The sequence below is a fragment of the Heptranchias perlo genome, chromosome 7 (assembly GCF_035084215.1).
Source record: "Heptranchias perlo isolate sHepPer1 chromosome 7, sHepPer1.hap1, whole genome shotgun sequence".
Taxonomy (NCBI): Eukaryota; Metazoa; Chordata; class Chondrichthyes; order Hexanchiformes; family Hexanchidae; genus Heptranchias; species Heptranchias perlo.
The window spans coordinates 19,086,046-19,108,997 of NC_090331.1; the positions used below are offsets into that span (position 1 = coordinate 19,086,046).

General features: G+C 42.4%; 1 protein-coding gene across 3 annotated transcripts in view; it reads left to right on the forward strand.

Moving 5' to 3' along the window:
• si:dkey-219c10.4 (high affinity cGMP-specific 3',5'-cyclic phosphodiesterase 9A) overlaps window positions 1-22,952 on the forward strand; it is a 95,596-nt gene that overhangs the window by 62,707 nt on the left and 9,937 nt on the right. For 2 of the 3 annotated variants that reach the window (XM_067987126.1, XM_067987128.1), the window contains 6 exons: window positions 6,054-6,231; window positions 11,103-11,225; window positions 14,835-14,927; window positions 17,792-17,859; window positions 19,160-19,262; window positions 22,753-22,857. In XM_067987126.1, coding sequence (XP_067843227.1) covers window positions 6,054-6,231; window positions 11,103-11,225; window positions 14,835-14,927; window positions 17,792-17,859; window positions 19,160-19,262; window positions 22,753-22,857 — 670 coding nt within the window. The remainder of the gene's footprint in view (window positions 1-6,053; window positions 6,232-11,102; window positions 11,226-14,834; window positions 14,928-17,791; window positions 17,860-19,159; window positions 19,263-22,752; window positions 22,858-22,952) is intronic. The other variant, XM_067987127.1, reaches the window with a different exon arrangement.

Here is a 22,952-nt window from a genome sequence, read left to right on the forward strand (position 1 = left end):
GAACTGTGGGATGCTTGAGGGTTTTGGAAGATTCCCTTGAGGGAGGACACAGGGAGCCACTATGTTATTTGAGAAGATAGTTCCATTTTCTTTTGGTGTCCTTGTGCTATGCACTATCCTCAGTGAGCAGTCCACCAATACAGCCAAGTTGACAGCCATGAGGTGGTGCATGAGAGCAGCTTAGTCCAACTTGCCCTCTGATTTTCCATTATTTCCTGTGGATGTGCTTGGGCTCTGCTTGGTACTTTGAGGGTGGCACAACTAAGTCTGGAATATCAATGACTGGGTGCTCCAATAGGCTGAATCCACAGCACCTCGACTGCAATCCACAAAGCAAATAGAAATTACATTTTGATTGACCTCAGGACCTATTTAAGCCACATCCCCACAGACAGTACCTGAGCAGTGGCCTTGAATGGACTGGCCAGGTTAACAGCTAAATATCACAAATGTACTCCAGACTTACCCATGGATAATGCCATAGGAGATCAGCTGGTGTTATTGAACAAGGGGATACATGGAAGTGTTTCAAGGTAGGAATCTCATTCCACATCCATATGATGATTATAAACTGTATCAGCTTCATTTCATTATCAGAACCACTTGGTGGAATTACTGCCTGTAAGTACCCGTTATTCTCAATTTAAATGTTTAGGTTCAGAGAAACAAAATAAAATTCAAATACTTAAGCATTTTTTAAATGAATGCAAACTGTACACTAATTTTAGGGTGGGCTACCCAAAAAATATCTTTATCAGTAACTTTAAAAATGCAAAACTGAAACTCAAAACATCTGTGAAGAATGGGGGGAACAAAATATTCAGCTTCAAACTTTGCCAACCTTTACTTTCCCCATTGTCTCATGGTTACCAGTGTTCCATCTAAAAGAAAGAGGGGAGGAAGAATCGTCAGGAAGACCAAGCTTATGTGTGGTAATTATCAGATGCTGTTGAGAGGCATTGATGCACAATGTGGAAAAGTCCAAAGTCATCTCATGTTCTTAGCTGGAAGAAGACAATTGGCTCAATTTTAACCCTGCCCACCCAGCAGGAATGGGGCAGGTAGGTGGTTAAAATGACGGCTGGGCAATTCCCATTGCGTTGCTAATGTGTTCCCGCATGCCGCTATTTTAACCCCACTGTTTTCAGTCACGGGGCCTCATTAAAATGTAAAAGCCGGGCTCTGATGCTATCATTTTGCACTCCAAAATCGTGAGAATCCGGTCCAGTGGCCAATCCGCTAGTAAAATCTGGCGGGATTGGTGTGTCAGAGCCACTGAAGCTCTATATAAATGGGCACTCAGCTGCTGTTGACTTTAAGAGCTGGATCGCCACTTTAAATGGGCCTCAGGAGCTTTGCCAGAAATTACGTGCAGCAGATGGGTGGACTGCCCAATTCCTGACGCGAGGGGGAGGGCAGCCCTTCAGTTAAATGGTATTGAGGCCTGTGAGTTAAAATTGCCCGGGCCCTCTGCCGCCGATATCAGGGGAGTTTGCCTTGCGCCTCGACTCCTGCCACTCCGAGAATCGGGGCTAATGTGTATAGACAGAACGGCAATGAAAGATTAAAGGAAGTAAATCGGTAATATATAATATATATATATATATAAAATGCTCAGATCTTCTTTACTTTCATCCCTCTGTGTAACCATTATGAATAAGAAAGAATCATTAAATTTTATACCAAAGAATACTGCTGCATTAAATTAAGGCCCTGTTCTAACAGTATGTACTTAAAAAAAATTCTGAGGGAAGATGTCTCTTTATTAAAATGCACTGTGCAAACATTCAAAATCCTGAATAAATGTCTTATGCTTTATTGACAGAATCATATTACTCCTCAATTTTCATTTAAACCATTCCTTTGATGATATAACGTGCTGAACAAACAATATAATGGTTATGGCTGAGATACGACTTGTGGTATCATCTGGTTCAATAATCTATTGAGATTACAGAGAGAAATGTAAATTTTATAGTAAAATTGAAGTTATATATTTAGTATCATAAATATCTGAAAGTTCTTAAAGAAACACTGCCGCTATGGAAATGTGTTTAGGAAACCTGTTTTCATTTGCAAATATGTGAGGTAATGAAGTAAAATTATATCAAAACATGACTACATCATGGACAGGTAGTTAAATACCTCAGTTAGATCACCCCTCAACCTTCTAAACTAAAGGGAATACAAGCCACGTTTATGCAAACTGTCCTCATAATTTAACCCTTTAAGCCCTAGTATTATTCTGGTGAATCTGCACTTACCCCTTCCAAAGCCAATACATCTTTCCTGAGGTTCGTTGCCCAAAACGAAATGCAGTAGTCCAGATGGGGTCTGCCCGAGGCTCTGTACAACTGAAGCATCACTTCATCACTTTTTTGAATTCCAATCGCCTTGAGATAAAGGCCAACATTCCATTAGTTTTTTTGATTACTTTTTGTACATGTGCGCTAGCTTTTAGTTATTTGAGTACATGGACACCTAAATCCCTTTGCTCTTTCACAATTTCCTGGTTTCTCGCCATTAAGAAAATATTCTGATTTATCTTTCTCAGATCCAAAGTGGATGACCTCACACTTCCCCACATTGAACTCCATCTGCCATAGTTTTGCCCACTCACTTTGTCTGCCTATGTCCCTTTCTAACTTCCTCTTCCCATTCACACAATTTACTATACCTCCTAACTTAGTGTCATCTGCAAACTTGGATATACAACTCTCTATTCCTTCATCCAGGTCATGGTGAACAGTTGAGCCCCCAGTACAGATCCTTGGGGAACACCACTTGTCACATCCTGCCAATCAGAGAACAAACCCTTTATCCCTACTCTCTGACTCCTACCTCACAACCAATTACCAACCCTTATCACCAGGTTACCTCCAATTCCATGTGCTCTCATTTTTTCTAATAATCTCTGGTGCAGGGCCTTATCAAATGTCTTCTGGAAGTCCATATAGACAATATCCATGGACACTCCTCTATCCACCACATCAGTGATTTTTTTAAAAGTTTGTTGCTGGCATTTCAGGTCAGCTGACTTAATTTAAAGGAAGGTGGTGCTCAAAAGTGTTTGGTTTACCCCTGAATATCACAAAATACAAAAAACTTCACTTATTTTCCATGCTTCCTCATAATGTTGTGGCCATGTTTTAGTCAGCACCTGAATTGAGTAAAAGGGATTAGTTAAGTGTACTCTGAGCACAAAGGGACAAGAGTACTTCCTATATTATCCCAATGATGCTGATTTTAATATCACAACTTCAAATGAGGCAGTGCTTGCACCTGCTGCTTTAATGTAAAAATTATGTAGCTGTTAGAAGTCCGGGAGATATTTGAAGTACGTATTCGAGTATGCCTGGTTAAATTATGCCTTTTTATTTTATGTGAATCCTGCTATTGATATGTAAATACTGCTAGCTTTATCATTAGTTGAAAGAGACTATTCCAAGGTTCCCAGGGAGAATGTGGCCTTCTTTAATGTGAAAAAGCACAGTAAATTGTAGGAGAGAACCAATTACTGGTAAGCAGTCGCTGCTCTGAAATCGGAAGAGTTCTCAGGAGAGCAACTTATGTATGTCGTCTCCAGTACTTGCCTCCTAAAATTGCAGCTAGTCTTCTTATAAACTGCATGCAAAGTGGGACCCAGGCTTTTGCTTATGCACAGACTGGCTGTGACGGCTTGTCTAGTGCGCGGATGCAAAATACGGGCATCATGACAAGTGACACCTTGATGTCACGACAACGAACCACCGCACTTGTATACGTGATGATGATATAATGTGTCATGATGACAACATGATGTGTATGATTGATGGCAGTGCATGAATGGCTACATGCTTACAATGATACTCTAAGCCTTGGAAAAGCCACCGGTTGGGTAAAATTTTAGCTTCCTCTGCTGTTGTTTCTTGATGCCGAAATTTATGAAGTTGGATTAGTGGTGATAAAGGGCTTCAGTTACTCCTAATGGAGTGATGCATGTCAAAACAGCTGATTCTTGAGATATCCCATGTGGATGCCAAAACGACCTTGTACATAAAGGACCTCGTTGTGGTGATCTTCACTGCTGCTGGTAGTGCAGTACAGATGATAGACTATCTGTATAGGTCCCCCTTGATCAGATGACACACATCAGTCACAACCACCCTGCTCACCCAAGACTACTCATGCACTGCTTCTCCAAAATCTTCAGATAGCTGACTCTGTTGCAGCAGTGTCGGCTGTGAGTCATGTCCATCCTATGCCCCCTATGCTCCTGAGCTGCCTTCTCCTCCTGCGGCTGTGACATACTTGGCAATGGCCAGAAAACTCCTTTGTGTAGTTCACTTCTGAAATTGCCATTGTCACATATCAAAATCTTAGCATTTGTTGAAATCATGAGCTCAAGATCTAACTTGGAGTTAAATACTCCCTTTTGACTATATCCCATCCTGTTTAATTCTGCATGAGTTTTTTATGGTCATCTTGAAACAAGGCCTTAATCAGTTAAATTGACCTTTTTTAATAACTTGTTGATTTGCATAATCACATTTTTGGACAGGAACATTCCTCAGAGCAGCACTGAATGTGGACAAATATAGACCATTAGTTTATTCTACCACTGTTCATATACATCTACTCTGTCACTAAAATGAGTAAACCGAGGAAAATATGGGTCTTTGAGAGGAGTGCAGAAAAATGGGCTACGGAAAAGAGCAGGGGAGTTGGACTAATTGGATAGCTCTTTCAAAGATCCGGCACAGGCATGATGGGCTGAATGGCTTCCTTCTGTGTTGTATTATGGTCTTAAATGGATGGGGAATAATTTACAAAGTAGGTGGAAAACATATTTTTGTAATTATGTCTGGTAAACACCATGGATGTACATAATTAATTCCTAGTGAGAGTGTAAATACATAAATCAGCTGGGTTGGCTGTTTATTCTCATGGTTCTATTTATTCATTGTAGTCAGAAGAATAATTATTTATACTACGGTTAATTAGGCCTGTTTTTCTCTCTTCAATGTATAGTTAAAAGTCATCAAATTGGATGAAAGCAGTTGTGTCTGTTTATAATTCACATCACTGCTCCCAAGCGATGGCTACAATGAGCACATAGTCTGAATTTTAAAAAAAATTCTAGGTCGCACTAGCTTTAGACATTGAACTATTGCAATTGCAAAGTGATCAAAGACTTGTGTAAGGGCCTCTTCCTTCATATTTATAAGGCCTACAGCATAGACAAAATAGGAAATCAGATGAAGCTGAGAGTAACTTCCATTTGGAGGGCTCTTAGCCAGCAGTGGCCTATTTGAACTGTATTACAATAAAAGCCCACGGTATCAACAATACCAGGCAATGCAAATTATCAAAGTGAATCCTAACACTGAAGTGCATTTGTGGATTTTGCTTCAAGCTTGTTCCCCTTTGCCTACCTCACCCCCTTTCATTGTGCTCCATGCAGATCAATGAACTTTTCTCCTGCACATTGAGAAGTGAGCAGTGCTATGATCGGCAATACAATGATACCTGTCTTCACATGGCGATCCTGCCCGACACCACAAATTTTAATAAAATTGAAACAATCTGTGCTGCGAGAGATACAAAAAGAGCTTGTCTAATATGTGATCCTTCTCTCATCTCACTTCCAATCTCTCTCTGCCCATCACAATCTTTCTTGTCTTCATTTTATCAATATTACTTAATCATTACTTCTTTGAGGTTCAATGGACCCCCTGGGCACTTCTTAACCCACAGAATCTTAATTTAAATGTTTAGAGAGGAGGGATTCTCCCCTTCCCACATTTTAACCATTTACATTCTTAATTGTTGGGAGAGAGCTCTGCCCACACATGCAGATATCCAGCCATGTGCATAGCTCTCTCCTAGGGAAAGGCTGTTACAGTTCTATCCATGAATGAGCCAGGCAATGTAAATATGGTTCTGCCTGGCTGGAACCTGAACTCGAGCTACAAGTCTCAGATTGGTAGCTGAGTGCGAATACACCCAAAATGTGTTTTTTTTATTGGTGCTAGTGGTTATTTGCAATAACTTCATTACTGCTTTCATACCAGGCAATGGGAAGATGCAGAGATCATGGTGCTACTTCAACTGATGTACACAGACCTGGATTTCATGAGCAAATTCAACATTGAAATGGAGGTCCTGCAACAGTTCCTCTTCGAGGTATATCGCCATTATAACAACATTCCCTTCCACAACTTCAAGCATTGCTTCTGCGTCACTCAGATGGTAAGACAATTACAAACAGCAAGTCTCAAAGGAATTTGAAATTAGCTTAACAAAAAGAGGTTGTTTTCTCCTAATGGTCTTTGTTACATTTCTGGTTTTCTAGAATATAATTTCAATTCTCCGGCACCCCCAGAATTTTCATCTCAACTGCTGAAGGTGCCTACCCATATTGGGGGTAAGGTTCAACAGGTGACAGCACCCCTTTGACACTTTGCCCACAAAACCATTTTGCATGAGTGAGGCTAGGCCAGCAAGCTATCCAACTATGGAGGACATCACAACCAAGTCTGATCCTGACCTAATCTGATGTTCACGTACTTGCACTTTCCAGCAGGGTTGACCCTGGCTGATTAATGCTCTCCCTGGTCCAGGGGCAGTGAAGCTAATTGTAATGCCTACACTATAAGGCTGAAATGAGATAACTCAGCAAAGCCTGGGACTTTTCAGTTCTGCATAGCTCAGTTCCACACCACACAATATGATTGCCAACTGACCCAGCAGGAGATGACTCAACAATTATAATTCTTTTAAAGAGCCCCAGTGTTCTCACTTTAATATGATATAAAATATAAACTGACTGCACTACTTCCCATTGATCAACTGAGGGTTATCACCTGATAAACATGCTGACATTATATTATAACTTTCAATTTACCACTGTGGATATCATCATGCATTAATCACATGGAGAATTTTAGCCACTGGTAGTGGGGGGAAAAAAAAGAAGCACAGAGATTCCCTCATATTAACATATATATTAGGAATTGTGGTTGTAGAGTTCTCCTTATTGTTCAGTGGGAAGATGCACTGCATTATGTGGTACTGAACCATACAACCTGGGAAGATCCCAGATTTATTTCCCATTCTGTCCTGAGTTAGCTGATTTAGTTGGGGTGGCAGTGGAATGCTATTATTGGCCTCAGCACCCCTTGGTATGGGAGAACAAAAACAGTCAGGGTTTCTACTCCTGATTGCCATCCAGTACCTGCTGCAGGAGAGTGTTCATACATGGACATCAGGTGAGGACAAGATTGAACTTAGCTAAATTGCTCTCCGTGGATAAATCACCCACTTGCACTCAAAGACTAGTCTTATACATGAAGAATGACTAGCCGGGTGTTGTATTGAGGGGCTGCTGAGACCTGTAGAACTGTAATACGGCCTGCCGGATGGGAGGGGAGAGAATTGCAGTTTGTGGGACCTTGTTTTGCTTAAATTGGGAAGGGAAAGAGATTAAGATTACTGCTGCAGAGGGGGAAATTTATTTGCAGCTAGTCATGTTATTTTGTTTGACAAAATTGTGGTAAATCCATTATTGCCCAATGCAATTATTATTACATTGTATAATTATTATTACAGGAGAAAAAAATGTTGGAAAGGAAACAGCTGACTGTCATTTATATCCAAAGAAAAGAAAGAACTTTCACATTCTCAGGACATCCCAAAGCACTTCACAAGCAATGCAGTCACTGTTTTTATGTAGGCAGATGTAGCAGGCAATTTGAGCAAAACAAGGTCCCACAAACTGCAATGAGATGGTGCTGTTGGTTGAGGGATAAGTGTTGGCCTGCTCTTCTTTGAATAGTATTATGAAAGCTTTTACATCCATCTGGACAAGGCCTCAGTTTAATGTCTCATCTGAAAGACGGCACTTCAGTACTACACTGAAATGTGAGCCTAGACTTACGTGCTAAAATCCCGGGAGTAGGTCTGGCCCGCTGACCCAGAGGCCACTCAGCCAAGCTGACAGATCTAGTATTATGGATGTGAGATTCAATGTCGAAGTTGTGCTTTGTGGATGAATGAAGCAATATTTTGCTCCTTGCCATAAATTTACTAGCAACAGATTCAATGACTATTGAATTTAAACTGAGCAGTTAGGTTAGGATAAAAACAAATGTCACATTCATTGAGAGCATCATTAAAAAATGAGATGAAAACTTGTCACTGCATGATGAACCTTAATAGGAAATTCAAATTTTAAAGATTAATAATACACGTGAATACCAAGTATTATCCAATTATCAGCACTGACTAATTTCAAGAGCAGTGAAAACAAAAGCCAGTGCAGGGCAGATGCAACGGCTCATTTTTAAAGTGTAGGCTCTCTGGACATAATTAATTCATTCATGTTTAAGAGTTTTTTAATCCTTAGTAATAAATAGTAGTCAAAGAACTTCCTGTAAACAACTACACATTATTTCTCAAGAATCTTCTGCAGCCCTGCTGATAGTTCAGTCAGTTTATCTAGTTCAGCCACGTAGACAAGGGGGGGTCCCAGCAAGTTTTATCCCCATTCTGTGCTGAATTAACTAATCTCAGCTGGAGTGGTGGTAGGGATGTCACAGTTGGCCTTGATGCTCCTGCGTTAGGTGGGGAAAACCAGCCAGGGTTCTTCTTCCTGATTACTATCCAATGAGCTCTGCTGGAGGTGCATGTGTGTGGATGTTACATGAGAACAGGATCAGCTCACCTGTGACGTCCTCTACCCCAGTTGAGTCACCTGCCAATATGCATTATCAAGGCTCACACTCGGATAATGTGTACTCGGGTGTGGTACTGGAGGGGGCCTACTGTATTGGAACAATGAAAGCAAGGAATAACGCCCTTAGGGGAGGGGAGGGGAGAGGGAAAATTGAAAAATAAAAAATTCACTAGAGCAGTATTGTGATCATTCAGCATAAATTCCACTGCATCAACAATACCAAGTCCACTGCCTGGTGGTGTCTGAAGCATTAGACACAATCAGCACTAAAAAACAACCCAAAACTAAAATAAAATTAATTACATGTACATGGTCTTGAGGGCATCCATCACACTCCAGATGTTACAATATATATAAAACACTAAAACACAACTGAACAATCTTAAAAAAAAAGGTAGACAGAAAGAAACCCAGGAGTTTCCTGTTCTTCCCTCTGATCTTGTGTGAATCTAAAGATGTTGTTGAGATTATGAGGAGAGGGGGCAATCTAACAAAACTTCCAACACAATAATTAACTTCTAATTGATCTCGAGATCTACTTAAATTATTTCCCACAGAAGTACCTGAGCAGTGGCTTTAAGAGGAAAGCCTAGGTTAGCAGCTAACCATTACAACTGTGTTCCACGCAACACAGTAGCAATGAGCAATGAAAAACCAAAAAGTAAAGAATTGTTTAAAAAGACCCAAGTTGCATAAGGAAGCTGCACATGGCAGCTTACAGCAGGACCTCAACAACATCCAGACTCGAGTTGACAAGTGTCAGTTAATATTCATACCACATAAATGCCAAGTAATGGGCATCTCCAACAAGAAAAGCCCTAACCACTTTCTCCTGATCTCCAATGATATCAGCATCGCCGAGACCCCCACCATCAACATCCTCGGGGGTCACCATTGACTAGAAGCTTTGGTATATTGCAGGGAACCACCAGACTTATGCAGGCACCTAAACCTTTGTTTCAAGAGCCCAATAGCGTGCTCAATGATCATCCAGCAGCCATCCTCGAAATTCCTGGAAAGATGGAATAGTGGAGGGATGGTTGACTCTCGCGGGATAAAGGCCTTTTGACAGCTGCCTGCAAACCTGGCACAGAGTTGCATGATCCTGTTGCAGTGATCACAGACCAGCTGCACATTTTAATGGAATGCAACCCCTTCCTATGGTCTTCAGGTACTTTTATGGCTACATGAGTGCAATCTATAACCCCCTACACATGAGGGAAGCTAGCACTGCTGCAAATCCAAGAGCTCTATCATTGTGACTGTTGGTGTCAAAGGGAAGGTGAGCTATTGGTTGGCCCTGGCAAATAGAGCATTTGTGACCTGCTTGATGCACTTGTGCACTGCAGACTGGGAGGAGCGGAAGATGTCCCCTGTAGCACCCTGGAACGAGCCTGAGGCAAAGACGTTAAGGGCGGTGGTGACTTTCAGAGCCACTGGCAAAGCATGGCCACCTGGCCTAGCAGGCAGCAGGTCCTGTTGCAGGAGGTTGTAGAGGTCTGTGACAGCCTGCCTGGAGAAGCGTAGCCTCTTGAGATACTGCTGTTCAGATAGGTCCAAGAGCGTGACTCTTGGCCTGTACATCCTGTATGCTGGGTATGGCCTCCTACGAGCAGCCCCTCCCTCACCTACTGTCTTCTGACAGGTCCACCTGTTGTTCCTCCTGGTTGTTCAGCCTTCTACTGCTGCTACTGATGTTGCTGTTGATGCTCCTCTTCCTCCATTCAAATCAAAGCAGCAAGAATGGCAAAAACTCTGAATGCTTATTAATCAGTAACAAGCAATCTCCAAGTTCAACTATCCCTTCAAAATCCAAAGAGAACAATACCACGTAGATCCCTATGATCTGCATGCCCCTTTAAATACCGCTTCGAGTGGCCCTCTGAAACTAATCCCGTTAGCTACTCAGTGGATTCAGTGCTGAGCAGGATTTCTGCTATTTTGGGTTAATATTGCATCAGAGTTATAATGACATCGATTTGCATGTGGTGTTTGCCTGCTTCTAAAAATGTAATAAGGCCTTTACACATTGTGCCATTAATAACTGGCATCAATCTCTCCCTATACTTTCAATAATTAATTGATGTTGTGGCAGATGTCAAACCCTTACCATATTTGCACAAGGCAGACTTGTACAAACTGACTATACTCTCTCTTTGATAAAAGCATTTTAATATTACAGAATTCGGCAAGGTGACATTTGCCACGCTTTTAACTTGCACATGTTTACAGCGCACTTGCAACAAACTGAAATTTTTTTCCAAGACTGTATCCTTTGTTATGTCCAAGAAGTGGAATTTTAACAGAAGGAGGGAATACATATAAGGATGTTTAAACATATGGTACAGGATTTCATTGACAGCATGTCTTACTTTGTTCTGTACAGATGTATGGGTTGATCTGGTTAACAGACCTTCAAAACAATATGGATGACATTGATATCCTGACCATGCTCACCTCAGCGATATGTCATGATCTGGACCATCCAGGTTATAACAATGCATATCAGGTAACAATATCTGTTTGACAAATGCTAACATAAAACCATTTCCTATTCATATTGTATATTTATGCTATTTATATAAGCAGTTACCGTTTGTCTGATTACATTCATAATGATAACAGGAGGAGGCCGGAGTTGTCATTTGGGCTGCTTTATTGCTTCAACAATACAGACTGTCTTCCTGCTTCCAAGCACACTCGCACACTTTACGTTGGCTTGGCCTCTACACAGTACACCAAACTATGCGACTCGCTTCTTATTCAGTGAACTGGATCCTACCAAAATAGTTGAACTGGAGTGGTGACTAAAGCAAAACAGCAGCCGTAACCTAATATATCGTTCTGTGTCGACAAAGCTCTCTTTGTACTCTGTGGCCTTCCCTTCTGTGTCCATGCCTAGGTGCTAAGTGGCTAGGCCTAGGTCCCCTGTGCCATGCCCCTGTTGACAGTTGGCCAATCTGAGATCCAAGCAGGCAAATAAACTCACTCTCTGCTTCCTAGTCTTTTTATATTTTTCTAGCTTCAAGCTCGGCACAGGATGATCAATTGTTCGTGGAAGGTCAGAAGGTCATGTACATGCTCTCCTGACCTCCATGACATCACTTCTGGATTCAAGTGGCCTGGCAGAGATCTGACTGGCCACCAGTCCAAGGGCAGCCAACCTTTTACTGTTTGATGGGCTGAAGGGCTTTCTAACTGTACAGAACTCTCACCAGGCCTGGAGTTTAGCTTTTCATGCAGTGAGGAGAAGGACCCACCAGATCTACATAATGTCTGGCGGGATAGAGAGATTGACAACAGCAGGCCAGCTATACCAACCATTCACAGTGGAAGTTCTCTACGTTTTCCACATGACATAGATGATCAGGTACCGACACAGATTGGAAGGAAGGCACATCTTCACAACAAGGGAGGAGAAAAGTCATCAGATGTGGCAATTTGGTCTTTTTGCTTGCATAATCAAGGGAATATCTCATAACAGTTTACATCAAGGTTACTGGTGCTCTAGGGGCAGTAACCATTTGAGTCCATTGAGGTAGTGGGTCTAATCCCTCTTAAATTCAGTAGATATCTAAATCTCTGACAGGCCTGGGGGAGTGTGCATCTACCTCCCTGGCAGTCTAGTGTAGATAGATATCAGAGTCACAGATAATTTGAGTCGCTAGCAGGTTAGAGACATCATGGCCTCGATATTAACACTCCCACAATGGGCGGGAGAGGGTCGGCGGAGAGGGAGGGGGTTAAAAATGTTAAAATGGGGAACGTGTTCCCAACCTCCGGGTACACGTCTGCCACCATTTTCATGGCGGTGGATTTCATGGCTTGAGTGTGCCTCGCGTGGAGAGGCGGGACACTTTATTAACATATTTAAATCAGGCTTCCACAGTGCAGTTGGGAGCCTGATTTAAATTTAACAGTTGCCGCGTGGGTTTGCCGGAGCTTGGGAAACCTGGCAGTAAAAGGGAGGCAGGAGCTGCCGGCTCAAGAAGGTAAGTGCCTTTTACATATGTTGTAGGGCAGGAGGGGCAGGAGTGCTCCCCCCAGCCCCTCAAGGAAGCCCTCGGCCTCCCGTCTGATGATAGCAACTTCTCTCTCCCTCCCCCCCCCACCGCAATCGTAGACCGCTCCCCTCAAGTACGATTGTCAGTTCCATGCTGCGATCACGACCTTACCCCCCACCCCTCCACCCCACCCCTACCTACCGATCTCCGGTTCTCCTGATTGCCTCTCTCGTCCCCTGCCCTACCACCATGCCCCGATCTCTGGCCTTCCCCCCTCCCGATTGCCAGGGACCGACTCCAATGGTCCTTGGCTGCAGCCCCATACCGCTGGTTTTCAATTTGGCCCGCTGCCAGGTGGGAAATGGAAGAAAACAAATATAATGAGGTCCTGCCATTAAGTTTGGCAGGAGCTCCGCGTCTCCAGCCTCGACGCTTTCCCCGGCTGCTTTTGCCCTCCCCTGCTCCCTCCCTGCCTCCCCGTAAATATATCGAGGCCTACGCCTCTCATGGTGCACTCAACTACAGATATAATGGCCCCGATATTTATGGGGAGGATGTGGGGGAGGCCAAAACCCCTGGTGGACGGTCCCTGGCAATTGGGAGGGGGAGAAGGTCAGCTTTCGGGGCTTGGTTGGGGGGGGGTGGGTCGGCCATGATTGCGGCATGGAGAGGTCAGCGATCGGGGTTTGTAGGAGGCAGGGAGCGATCAGCCGTCATTGGCTGGAGGGAGAGAGGCTATTGGGGCCAGAGATCGGGACTTGGTGGCGGGGGAGGGGAAGAGAGAGGCAATCAGGAGGGGGGAGAACCGGAGATCGATAGGTGGGGGGGGGGGGGGGGGGCGGGGGGAAGGTCATGATCGCGGCATGGAGCTGACAACGGAGGTTGGCGATCGGGAGGGGGGGAAGAGAGAGGCCGTGATCAGCAGAATGGAGGCTGAAGGCTTCCTAAGGGGCTCAGAGGGAGCACTCCTGCTCTTCCTGGCCCACAAGGAGTGCTGGAAAAGGCACTTAGCTTGTGCAGCTGGCAGCTCCCACCTCCCTTTCACTGCCCGGTTTCCCAAGCCCCGGGAAACCTGCCCAGCAGCAGTGAATTTAAATTGGGCTCCCAATTGTACTGTAGAAGCACGATTTAAATATGTTAATGAGGGGTCCCGCATCTCCAAGACGCGACACTCGCACACCACGAAACCTGGGGCTGTAAAAATGGGCGGGTTGGGGTTGTGTTCCCTGTTTTTTTCATTTTTATCCCCAGCCCCCCCCTCCAACCCTGTCCCGCCTGTCTTGGAATGTGGGGGGGGGCGGTGGTTAATGTTTGTGCAAAGTGGTTTTGGTTCACACCAATGCTAAACTTGTGGATTGTAATTGGATGCCAAGACCCGAATTGTCTTTGGAGCAAAGTGGAGTGAGTCTACCTCCTCCATTTAGTTATAACTGCATCAGAGCACATTCATGGTCTGAATGTACACTAGATTTTAATGGAGATATTCCTCACTCATTTATTGGCTTTTTAAAAATTTGAACCTTGAATTTGGATGATCCAAATTTTGGACCCTGTCCTCTATATCTTAAATCTAAATGTATCCAAATGCTTAACCCAATAGAGTCCTTTGCTACAGCAGAACCATAAGGTGTGGTTGATAATATCAAGTAACTGAGCAGTTGAAGTACAGTACTTATCAATACTTATTATTAAAGATAAGCCTAATATACTGAGACTGGTTCATATGGAACAAGAGCTGTAAAAATTTGAGTTTGTCATCTATTAATTATTGTATCAACACTTTAAAGCTCATTGGTGTTTTGGAGGATACACTTTGAAAAATAATTAAGGCATGTGACTCAGGAAATGGTGTAACTTAGTTAATATACATACAGAAAACTTTATAATTAAGGACATGCATAATGACTCAGATTTATATCAAAGTGCAGTGGCTTCAAGTATCAATGTTACTTTTTGGAACATTTAAGCTGGAGATCTGAAGTTGACACTGTGAGGTTGAAACTGGGATTGATGCTTCCTACTGATCAAGCTGCACTCTCTCCCTTTGAACCAAGTGTTGTTGACCCAGTAAGTTTTGTGGACTATCAAACATTTGCTTGTTTACTTTCCTTTAGATCAATGCTCGCACAGAACTGGCATTGAGGTACAATGACATCTCTCCACTGGAGAACCATCACTGTGCTGTGGCCTTTAAGATCCTAGAAAAGGTAATTTGGTAATAAAGACTGAGAAGACACTCTCTGATCATTGGATATTACTGATATCCAAAACTCATTGGTTAAAAGCAGCCAATTTAAGTTCATCATGCCCATTAGGCTAAATTTCTGTATTTATCTTAGGACATTTTTTCCCCCTTGCAGACGTGTATCTCTCAGTTTAAAGGAGAATATATTCCAGGGGTAATTACTGGTACAGGTTGGCTGCAGGTGACTTTCAGCAGATGGCAAAGCTCTGCAGCTGGCCTGTTGACCCAGAGCCTGCAGAAGTAGTTGTTGTTGGTCACTGACCAGTTAGGTATTTGAATACCTGAAGATTTGGTTAATGTCATAATGGCAGGTGCAGCCAGTATTGCTTAGGTGTCTGCTAATCTCCCTAACATGGTTTCTTTCACCTTGTTCCACTTCAACTATGAAATACAGTATTTGGGACGCATCCAAACCAACCCCCATCATTAAGTTTGCCTTTCCTTACCACTCACCACAGGACCCTGTAGCTTACACCAATATGCCTTGCATATTGCTTTGCCCTGAGTTCTGGTGAGAATTGGTGTGACTTTTTTTTCATTCCAGGACAGATGGGCATAACCTTAAAATTAGAGCTAGGCCATATAGGAGTGAAATCAGAAAACACTTTTTCACACAAATGGTAGTGGCAGATTTCCACTCACTTCCCCAAAATGCTGGGTCAATTGAATTTTTTAAGACAGATCAATAGATTTTTGTTGAGTAAAGGTATCAAGGTATATGGAACAAAGATGGGTAAATGGAGCTGAGGTACAGATCTGCCATGATCTAACTGAATTGCGGAATAGGCTCAAGGGGCTGAATGGCCTACTCCTGTTCTTATGTTTGATTCTATTCTGCTGAACTCTGTAAATGGCATATACTGGCATGGATTGAGAATTGGTTGACAGACAGGAAACAGAGAGTAGGAATAAACGGATCTTTTTCCGGGTGGCAGGCATTGACTAGTGGGGTACCGCAGGGATCAGTGCTTGGGCCCCAGCTATTCACAATATATATCAATGATTTGGATGAGGGAACTAAATGTAACATTTCCAAGTTTGCAGATGACACAAAGCTGGGGTGGAATGTGAGCTGTGAGGAGGATGCAAAGAGGCTCCAATGTGATTTAGACAAGTTGGATGAGTGGGCAAGAACATGGCAGATGCAGTATAACGTGGATAAATGTGAGGTTATACACTTTGGTTGTAAAAACAGAAAGGCAGATTATTATCTGAATGGTGATAGATTGGGAAAAGGGGAGGTGCAATGAGACTTGGGTGTCCTTGTACATCAGTCGCTGAAAGCGAGCATTCAGGTGCAACAAGCAGTTAGGAAGGCGAATGGTATGTTGGCCTTCATTGCAAGAGGATTTGAGTACAGGAGCAGGGATGTCTTACTGCAGTTACACAGGGCCTTGGTGAGACCACATCTGGAGTATTGTGTGCAGTTTTGGTCTCCTTATCTGAGGAAGGATGTCCTTGCCATGGAGGAAGTGCAATGAAGGTTTACCAGACTGATTCCTGGGATGGCAGGACTGACGTATGAGGAGAGACTGGGTCGACTAGGCCTATATTCACTAGAGTTTAGAAGAATGAGAGGTGATCTCATCGAAACATATAAAACTCTAACAGGACTAGACAGACTAGATGCAGGGAGGATGTTCCCGATGGCTGGAGAGTCCAGAACCAGGGGTCACAGTCTCAGGATACGGGGTATGCCATTTAGAACCGAGATGAGGAGAAATTTCTTCACTCAGAAGGTGGTGAACCTGTGGAATTCTCTACCACAGAAGGCAGTGGAGGCCAAGTCATTAGATGTATTCAAGAAGGAGATAGATATATTTCTTAATGCTAAAGGGATCAAGGGATATGGGGAAAAAGTGGGAACAGGGTACTGAGTTAGTCGATCAGCCATGATCATTTTGAATGGCGGAGCAGGCCCGAAGGGCCAAATAGCCTACTCTTGCTCCTATTTTCTATGTTTCTATAAGTTACAGTCCACTTTCTAGGGGCAATATTTGACTTTTTTTTCAGGATGTTGAAAACAAACTCACAATTGTTCTCCCAAAAAAAATTCTGAAAATACCTAGTAGTAAATAGTTCATAAATATTGAAAAACAATTTAATAAAAACAACACAGTAACAAAAAGGTACTGTAAACATTACACATTCCCCTTTAAGTTCTCTATCACACATGGATTTTCCCTTGCACCCATTTAAATGGGCTTTGGAGGTATTAATTTAAATATTTTTGCCTACATGAAACTATGGCATGAAATGCACACAAAATGTAACTGGCCAGAAAATGGCGGATAGAAAAAATGGGCACAAAGCATGGCTATGCTAGCTTGCCCAATTGCAACTGAGCACAAAATTTACCACATTAGGTATTTACTTCTAAATATGTTTCCTGTAATTTTGTATTTTTCTGGAAAAATATTCATATTTTAAAAAAATCTGTTTTGTGATTCCATGCATTTATAATTAGGTGCACTGGTCGATAGTGACTGAATAAGCCAAATTCAGTTTTAATACATGGGATTATGGGATTTTCCAGGATTTTTACTAGCATTTTGGAGATTGTACTCTTTTTGATTCTATCCATTTTATCATACTCTGTAATTCCATCTATTTTTACTAACATTTGGGGATCATATTCTGTGAATCCACCTATGCTTACTAGCATTTTGGGGATCTTATCCTGTGATTCCATCCATTTCTTCATGAAAACTATGAATCAGTGGCTTTGCCAGTTATCTATTACAGTGCCTCTATTACTGAGCTACTCTTCAGTTATAATTGATAACTGGCCCTCAGTAAAATTTTCATTTTTGCTGGCACCCACAGCCTGAAAACAACATATTCCGAAATTTGACAACCGAACAGTATAAACGGATTCGGGAAGGAATGATAAAGTGAGTATTGCCATTTGCCCTTAGAGATGCCTTTCTAATACTATTCTAATATTATTCATAATATAATCATTGGGTGGTTCTGGGGTTTCTGCTGTTACCAAGGATTACCATCCAGCACAGCAACATGGGGAATGTGTAGATTATTATTTTACAACCAAAGAACAAGCAGCTTGACAATAACTAGGTGCATTTATACCCTTTGCAAAGCTCTTATTGAGTTCTGCACAGGAAATGGCAGCCTGACATTTGAGCACTACTTCACACAGCAATACTTGATTTTCTGTTTGAATGCAATTACGCACGACTAAAATGCAAGGTTCCAATAAAAGCTCCCTTGCCAGACCTTACCCATATTCCAATGAATGCTGGTAGTGCTATTTAACAGTGCATACTCAAAGTCACGGATTGCAGAAACATTTGTTACACCGATTCGTTATTTTGGGAGGAAATGGTAAAAGATTCATAAGCTGTGAAACTTATATAAGGAGCTGTTATCTGAACTATGTTGTGGATGACCTTTGAAGAGGCTTGCTTGAACAATTCAGGACTCAGGTTTCAGACCCAGGATTACCATCGTACCCACTTCCACAGGGCAAGGAGCATGCCTTGGGCTTTCTGACGTAATGCAGCCCATGCAACCTAATTTTGACCCCTGAAATTGCTTGTTGGGAAATTGGGGGCACGGCATCTTGGGTGTGTGTGGCCATGTGCCCGATTTCTCAACCCTGCCCCTCCCCCCCAACCCATGCCCTGCAAGGCTCCGTGCTGCATGCCAATTCTCAGATAATTTATCTCCATCTTCAGCATTCTATTACATTTACATGTAATCACATCATCTGCACTTTGATGTGTCTACTATTATTCCCAGGTCCTTTTCAAAGTCTGTAATTCAATGCACACTTACACTCCATATTTTTCATCCTTTACTTTACTTTTGTTAGTTTAAATTTGATTTGCCGTGTCTTGGCCCAATTGCATAACTAATCTAGATATTTTGCTGCATCCTTTCTCTACTGCTTATTGTGCTGTCAACAAATTTGGTTTTATAATAGGTTCAAACAGAGTGAATATTGTTCACTGATGTCGGTAATCAGTAATTATACTCTGGGTAATTTTCTGGGTATATTCACTGGCAGTGGGGAACCTTGTCTATCCCCAGGACATTACAGTAAATCACAGGCAGCACACCTGGTGCTGGTAGTGCGCAAGGATCCTGACTGCATTCAGAAAGTTACCCCCATTGATGGGGAGGGAAACTGCTGCAGGTTCTTGAACTGATGCCATTTTCTTCTTTCTTTAGGTGTGTTCTTGCCACAGATATGGTTCGTCACAATGAGATTCTGAACCAGTTCAGATCCATTCTGCCAGTGTTTGATTTTAACAACAAAGACCACAAGGATGTTGTGAGTACCAGGATTTTTAGCCGCACTCTTAGTGTTGCTGCTTGCAGTCATTCAGTTGCTATATGTACCCTAAATTAAAGAGACATTGGAGTTGATAATCCGATGGCAGGTGCTCACTGCCTGGATTGTCAGGCGTGGAAGTCTGAGGTCTATCCTGTGCCTGCTGTCCTAGTGTGCTGCAATGTGGACAGCCAGCGACCGGAACACTGGCAGCCTGTGCACAGTGGGCGTGTACCGCTCATTAAGGTCCCACATTTAATTTAAATTAAGAGGCCTCCCTGTAATGCAAATGAATAGAAAAACAATCGTTAATCAAAGTAGTGGAGCCAAAAGAGTGATGTCGAACCTGTAAATATTTCTTGATACAAATTTCTCCATTGTAACCAGGCCTTCACAGATACATAAGAAATATAAATTCTAGTGCAGGAGTAGGCCATTTGACCTTTTTGCTGAATTTAGGCTCTAAGGGAGCTCATTTCAAACAATAGAATGTTCCTACTTTCAGCGCAAAAGGGGTAATGAGCCTGCACATGAGCTGTATGCAAAGCTCATTGGTTCCTGAAAAATATTTAAATTAAGGGCCTATTGCATAATGCAATTGGAACGCACACATTCCAGCCACACGGTTCCTATTTGGGATGGGCACTGAAGGGGAAGTCTCAATGACAAATACAAGTCATCCATGCCCAGTGCTCCATGCCCTTGGAACCACCTTTGGTCCCCTTGCCTGGTGCCTCCATGCCCCCATGTCCAGTGTTGCTCAACTACCCTGGAAAATTGTCCCTTTACTGGCTGCTGATGGCCTAAAATGTGATCCTGGAACTCCCAGCGTATTACAAGTGGCACTTAGAGTGCCAAAAATTATTCATACGAGCTGTTGATATGTTATCCAGCAAGGCCAGCATATTTGTGCACAGTCTGAACAGCACTGGCATTAGACTGTATTATCGTCCTCCACTTGAGGTAAAACATTCTACATTCCGACAATTCCTTGTATGAGAAAGTTTCTTCTAATCTCCCCCTTCAGGCATCCAGAGTTTATCTTGAAATTATGTTGAGAAAGAAAGCAAGTCCTTGGAGACCGACCTCAGAGCCAACACATGGATGTGATGTTGCTTAAGCTTCCTTATGTTCAGGGGAGTACCCATGAGCACCGTGTCCCTCGACTCTGAAACCATGGGCAGCCTTCTGTGTGGCTTCTGGTCTATCCTTACCCACTACCCCTTTCTCCAGCTCCCTCATGCTCAGTGAGTCATCTGGTACAACATCACTTACACTATCTACTCCTCCTCCCATGTGCAAATATCTAAGACGGTGAGGGATAAAGCAGGTGACAAGGGGGAGGCATCCAACGGATTGGGTTAGAGGAACATGGGGTTGTCGCTTGCTGCAGGGATTTTTGTATGGCTTGATCCTCATCATTTTCCTCCTCTTCGTTATCATCCTCATCATAATCACCATTTTCATAGTTCACCAGGAAGAAATTTCTTCTCTTCCCATCCTCCTCATAATCATTTTCTCTTCTTCCTCATCCTCTGTGCCTATTACTGTGATGCATCTGCAGCGAAGGAGGGATAAGCTAAGAATGAGTGGGATGAAGGAGGCAGTGAAGGGTGAGGAAGCTTCTGGCTGCCTGTTGTTTCACAGGGATGCCATAGCTATTGTCTTGGTCTGCAGCCTACACTCTCCCACTGATCTTCTCATCTCCCATGGCTAGAGCAGAGTACCTTCCCAGCAGCATTATGGCCTGCTCCTCATTAGGGGGGCCAGTATTATACTTGTGTGCCCCCTCTACCTCACTGACTTTCATGGACATTGTGCACAGTTTTTTCCTGTAACAAGACTGAGTGAATGAGGTTCAGTTTAGCATTTGAGGGATGTCTCCTAGTAAGCATGAGAGAGAATGATGAAATAGATCTGCTGGCAGCATTCTGTTGAAGTGGAGGAAGGGGTTTTAAGGTGCTGCACGCAAGTTAGTTGGGAGTTGACAACACATTTTGTTAGATACAGAGTTAGTGAACTCCTGAACCACAGTGCAGTCTGAAGGTTGACTTGTGCAGCTATTGATTTCAGAGGGTGAACAATGTGTTGATGTCCAAGAAAGAAACGGGACAGCGACTGGTCTGATATGCTGCCTGCCCTCATCTGGTACTGGTGCAGTTATGGAGGTGAGAGAGCTGGCACTCAGTGCCACTGTCACCTCCTTTTATATGGCATGTGAGACAGTTTTTTCAGGTTTCCTCCCATGGACATCCAACAGCTTTTCTCTCCTTCGCTGTATTTCACTGCCCTGAGTCAGTATTGGTTTTCCATCTACCTTATCCAACTCTCTCATCATTTTAAAGACCTGGATCATGCTTTTCTCTAAAAAAAATCAGTTAAGTTACAAAAGCCTCTCTTCAGAACTTACAGCCACAAATCTTGGAGTTATTCTAGTTGCTCCAATGCATCAATGTCCATTTGAAGGTAGGGCACTCAAGCATTCATGAACTACTCTAAATATAACTTCACAAATGAGCTTTACAAAGTCAAAATAATTAGTTTCAGTTCCTAATGAGGTACTTTCAAGATGTATCCTAAAAATTGATTCGCCTTCCTGGCAACACCTTCACATTTGCATTATCTTTAATTTATCAACTTTAAATCCATCAGCCATTCCCTAAGTAGCTGATGAGTTTTTACGTATTTACTGAATTAAATATTGTCAGGAAAACTAATGTGCTGCAAAAAAGGCTACTTAATATCTGTTTTCTTTTCACATACTTTCTCAACTTCTGTGTGAGAGATAGAAAAAGAGAGACAAACAGTGCTGGGGGGGAAAGAAATGCAAGACCGAGACTCACTTAGTTATACAGAGTAATTAAAAGAGAGAGAGCGAGAGAAGGTATAGAGATGTAGAGGAAGATATTACTTATTTTAGCCACCTGATTATTTCTAGTTATTCCACAGATAATTTACTTTATTTTTATATAGGGGGTGATTCCAAGGAGCTCAGGTTTAAGAATCAAAGTTACAATATTGTACCTGACTCACCTCTTTCTTTAATGTTCTTTTCCATCTCTTCAGTTCTGACATGCTACCTTTTTCTGCATAGGGTTTTGGGATGTGGATGTTGTTAACTCCTATATCAAGCTTGTTGTCTTTTCTGTTTAGTACAACCAATAAAGGCCAATTCAATATAAATTAATATAATATGAATACATTGAAACAGTTGCTCACATGCAAAATTAAAATGATAAATTCTTTGATGGTTTGAGTGTTTCAGATTATTAAGTCAACAGACCATGAATGACATACAGAATTATATATGTGTGTACGTGCTCATTTGCACACACATATACCTGGATATACTTGTAAAAATGTTTTTGTGCATGTATATATGGAGAATTCATTAAAGAGTTTCACAACTGTGACTGAATATCCTCAAAAATGCTACATGGACGTATTAGACAAAGTCAATTCAAACTTCTTCATTACTGTTTCTTTACAGCTTACAACGATTATAATAAAAGTCAGCGACATTTCCAATGAAGCACGGCCCATGGATGTAGCTGAGCCATGGCTGGATTGCTTACTGCAGGAGTTTTTCAACCAGGTACCTTGAAATATTAAACACAATGTAAACATTTTGGTAAGAGATGTTAATGCTTATATATTTCAACTTTTGAACCAACTTTTAGCATTAGATAT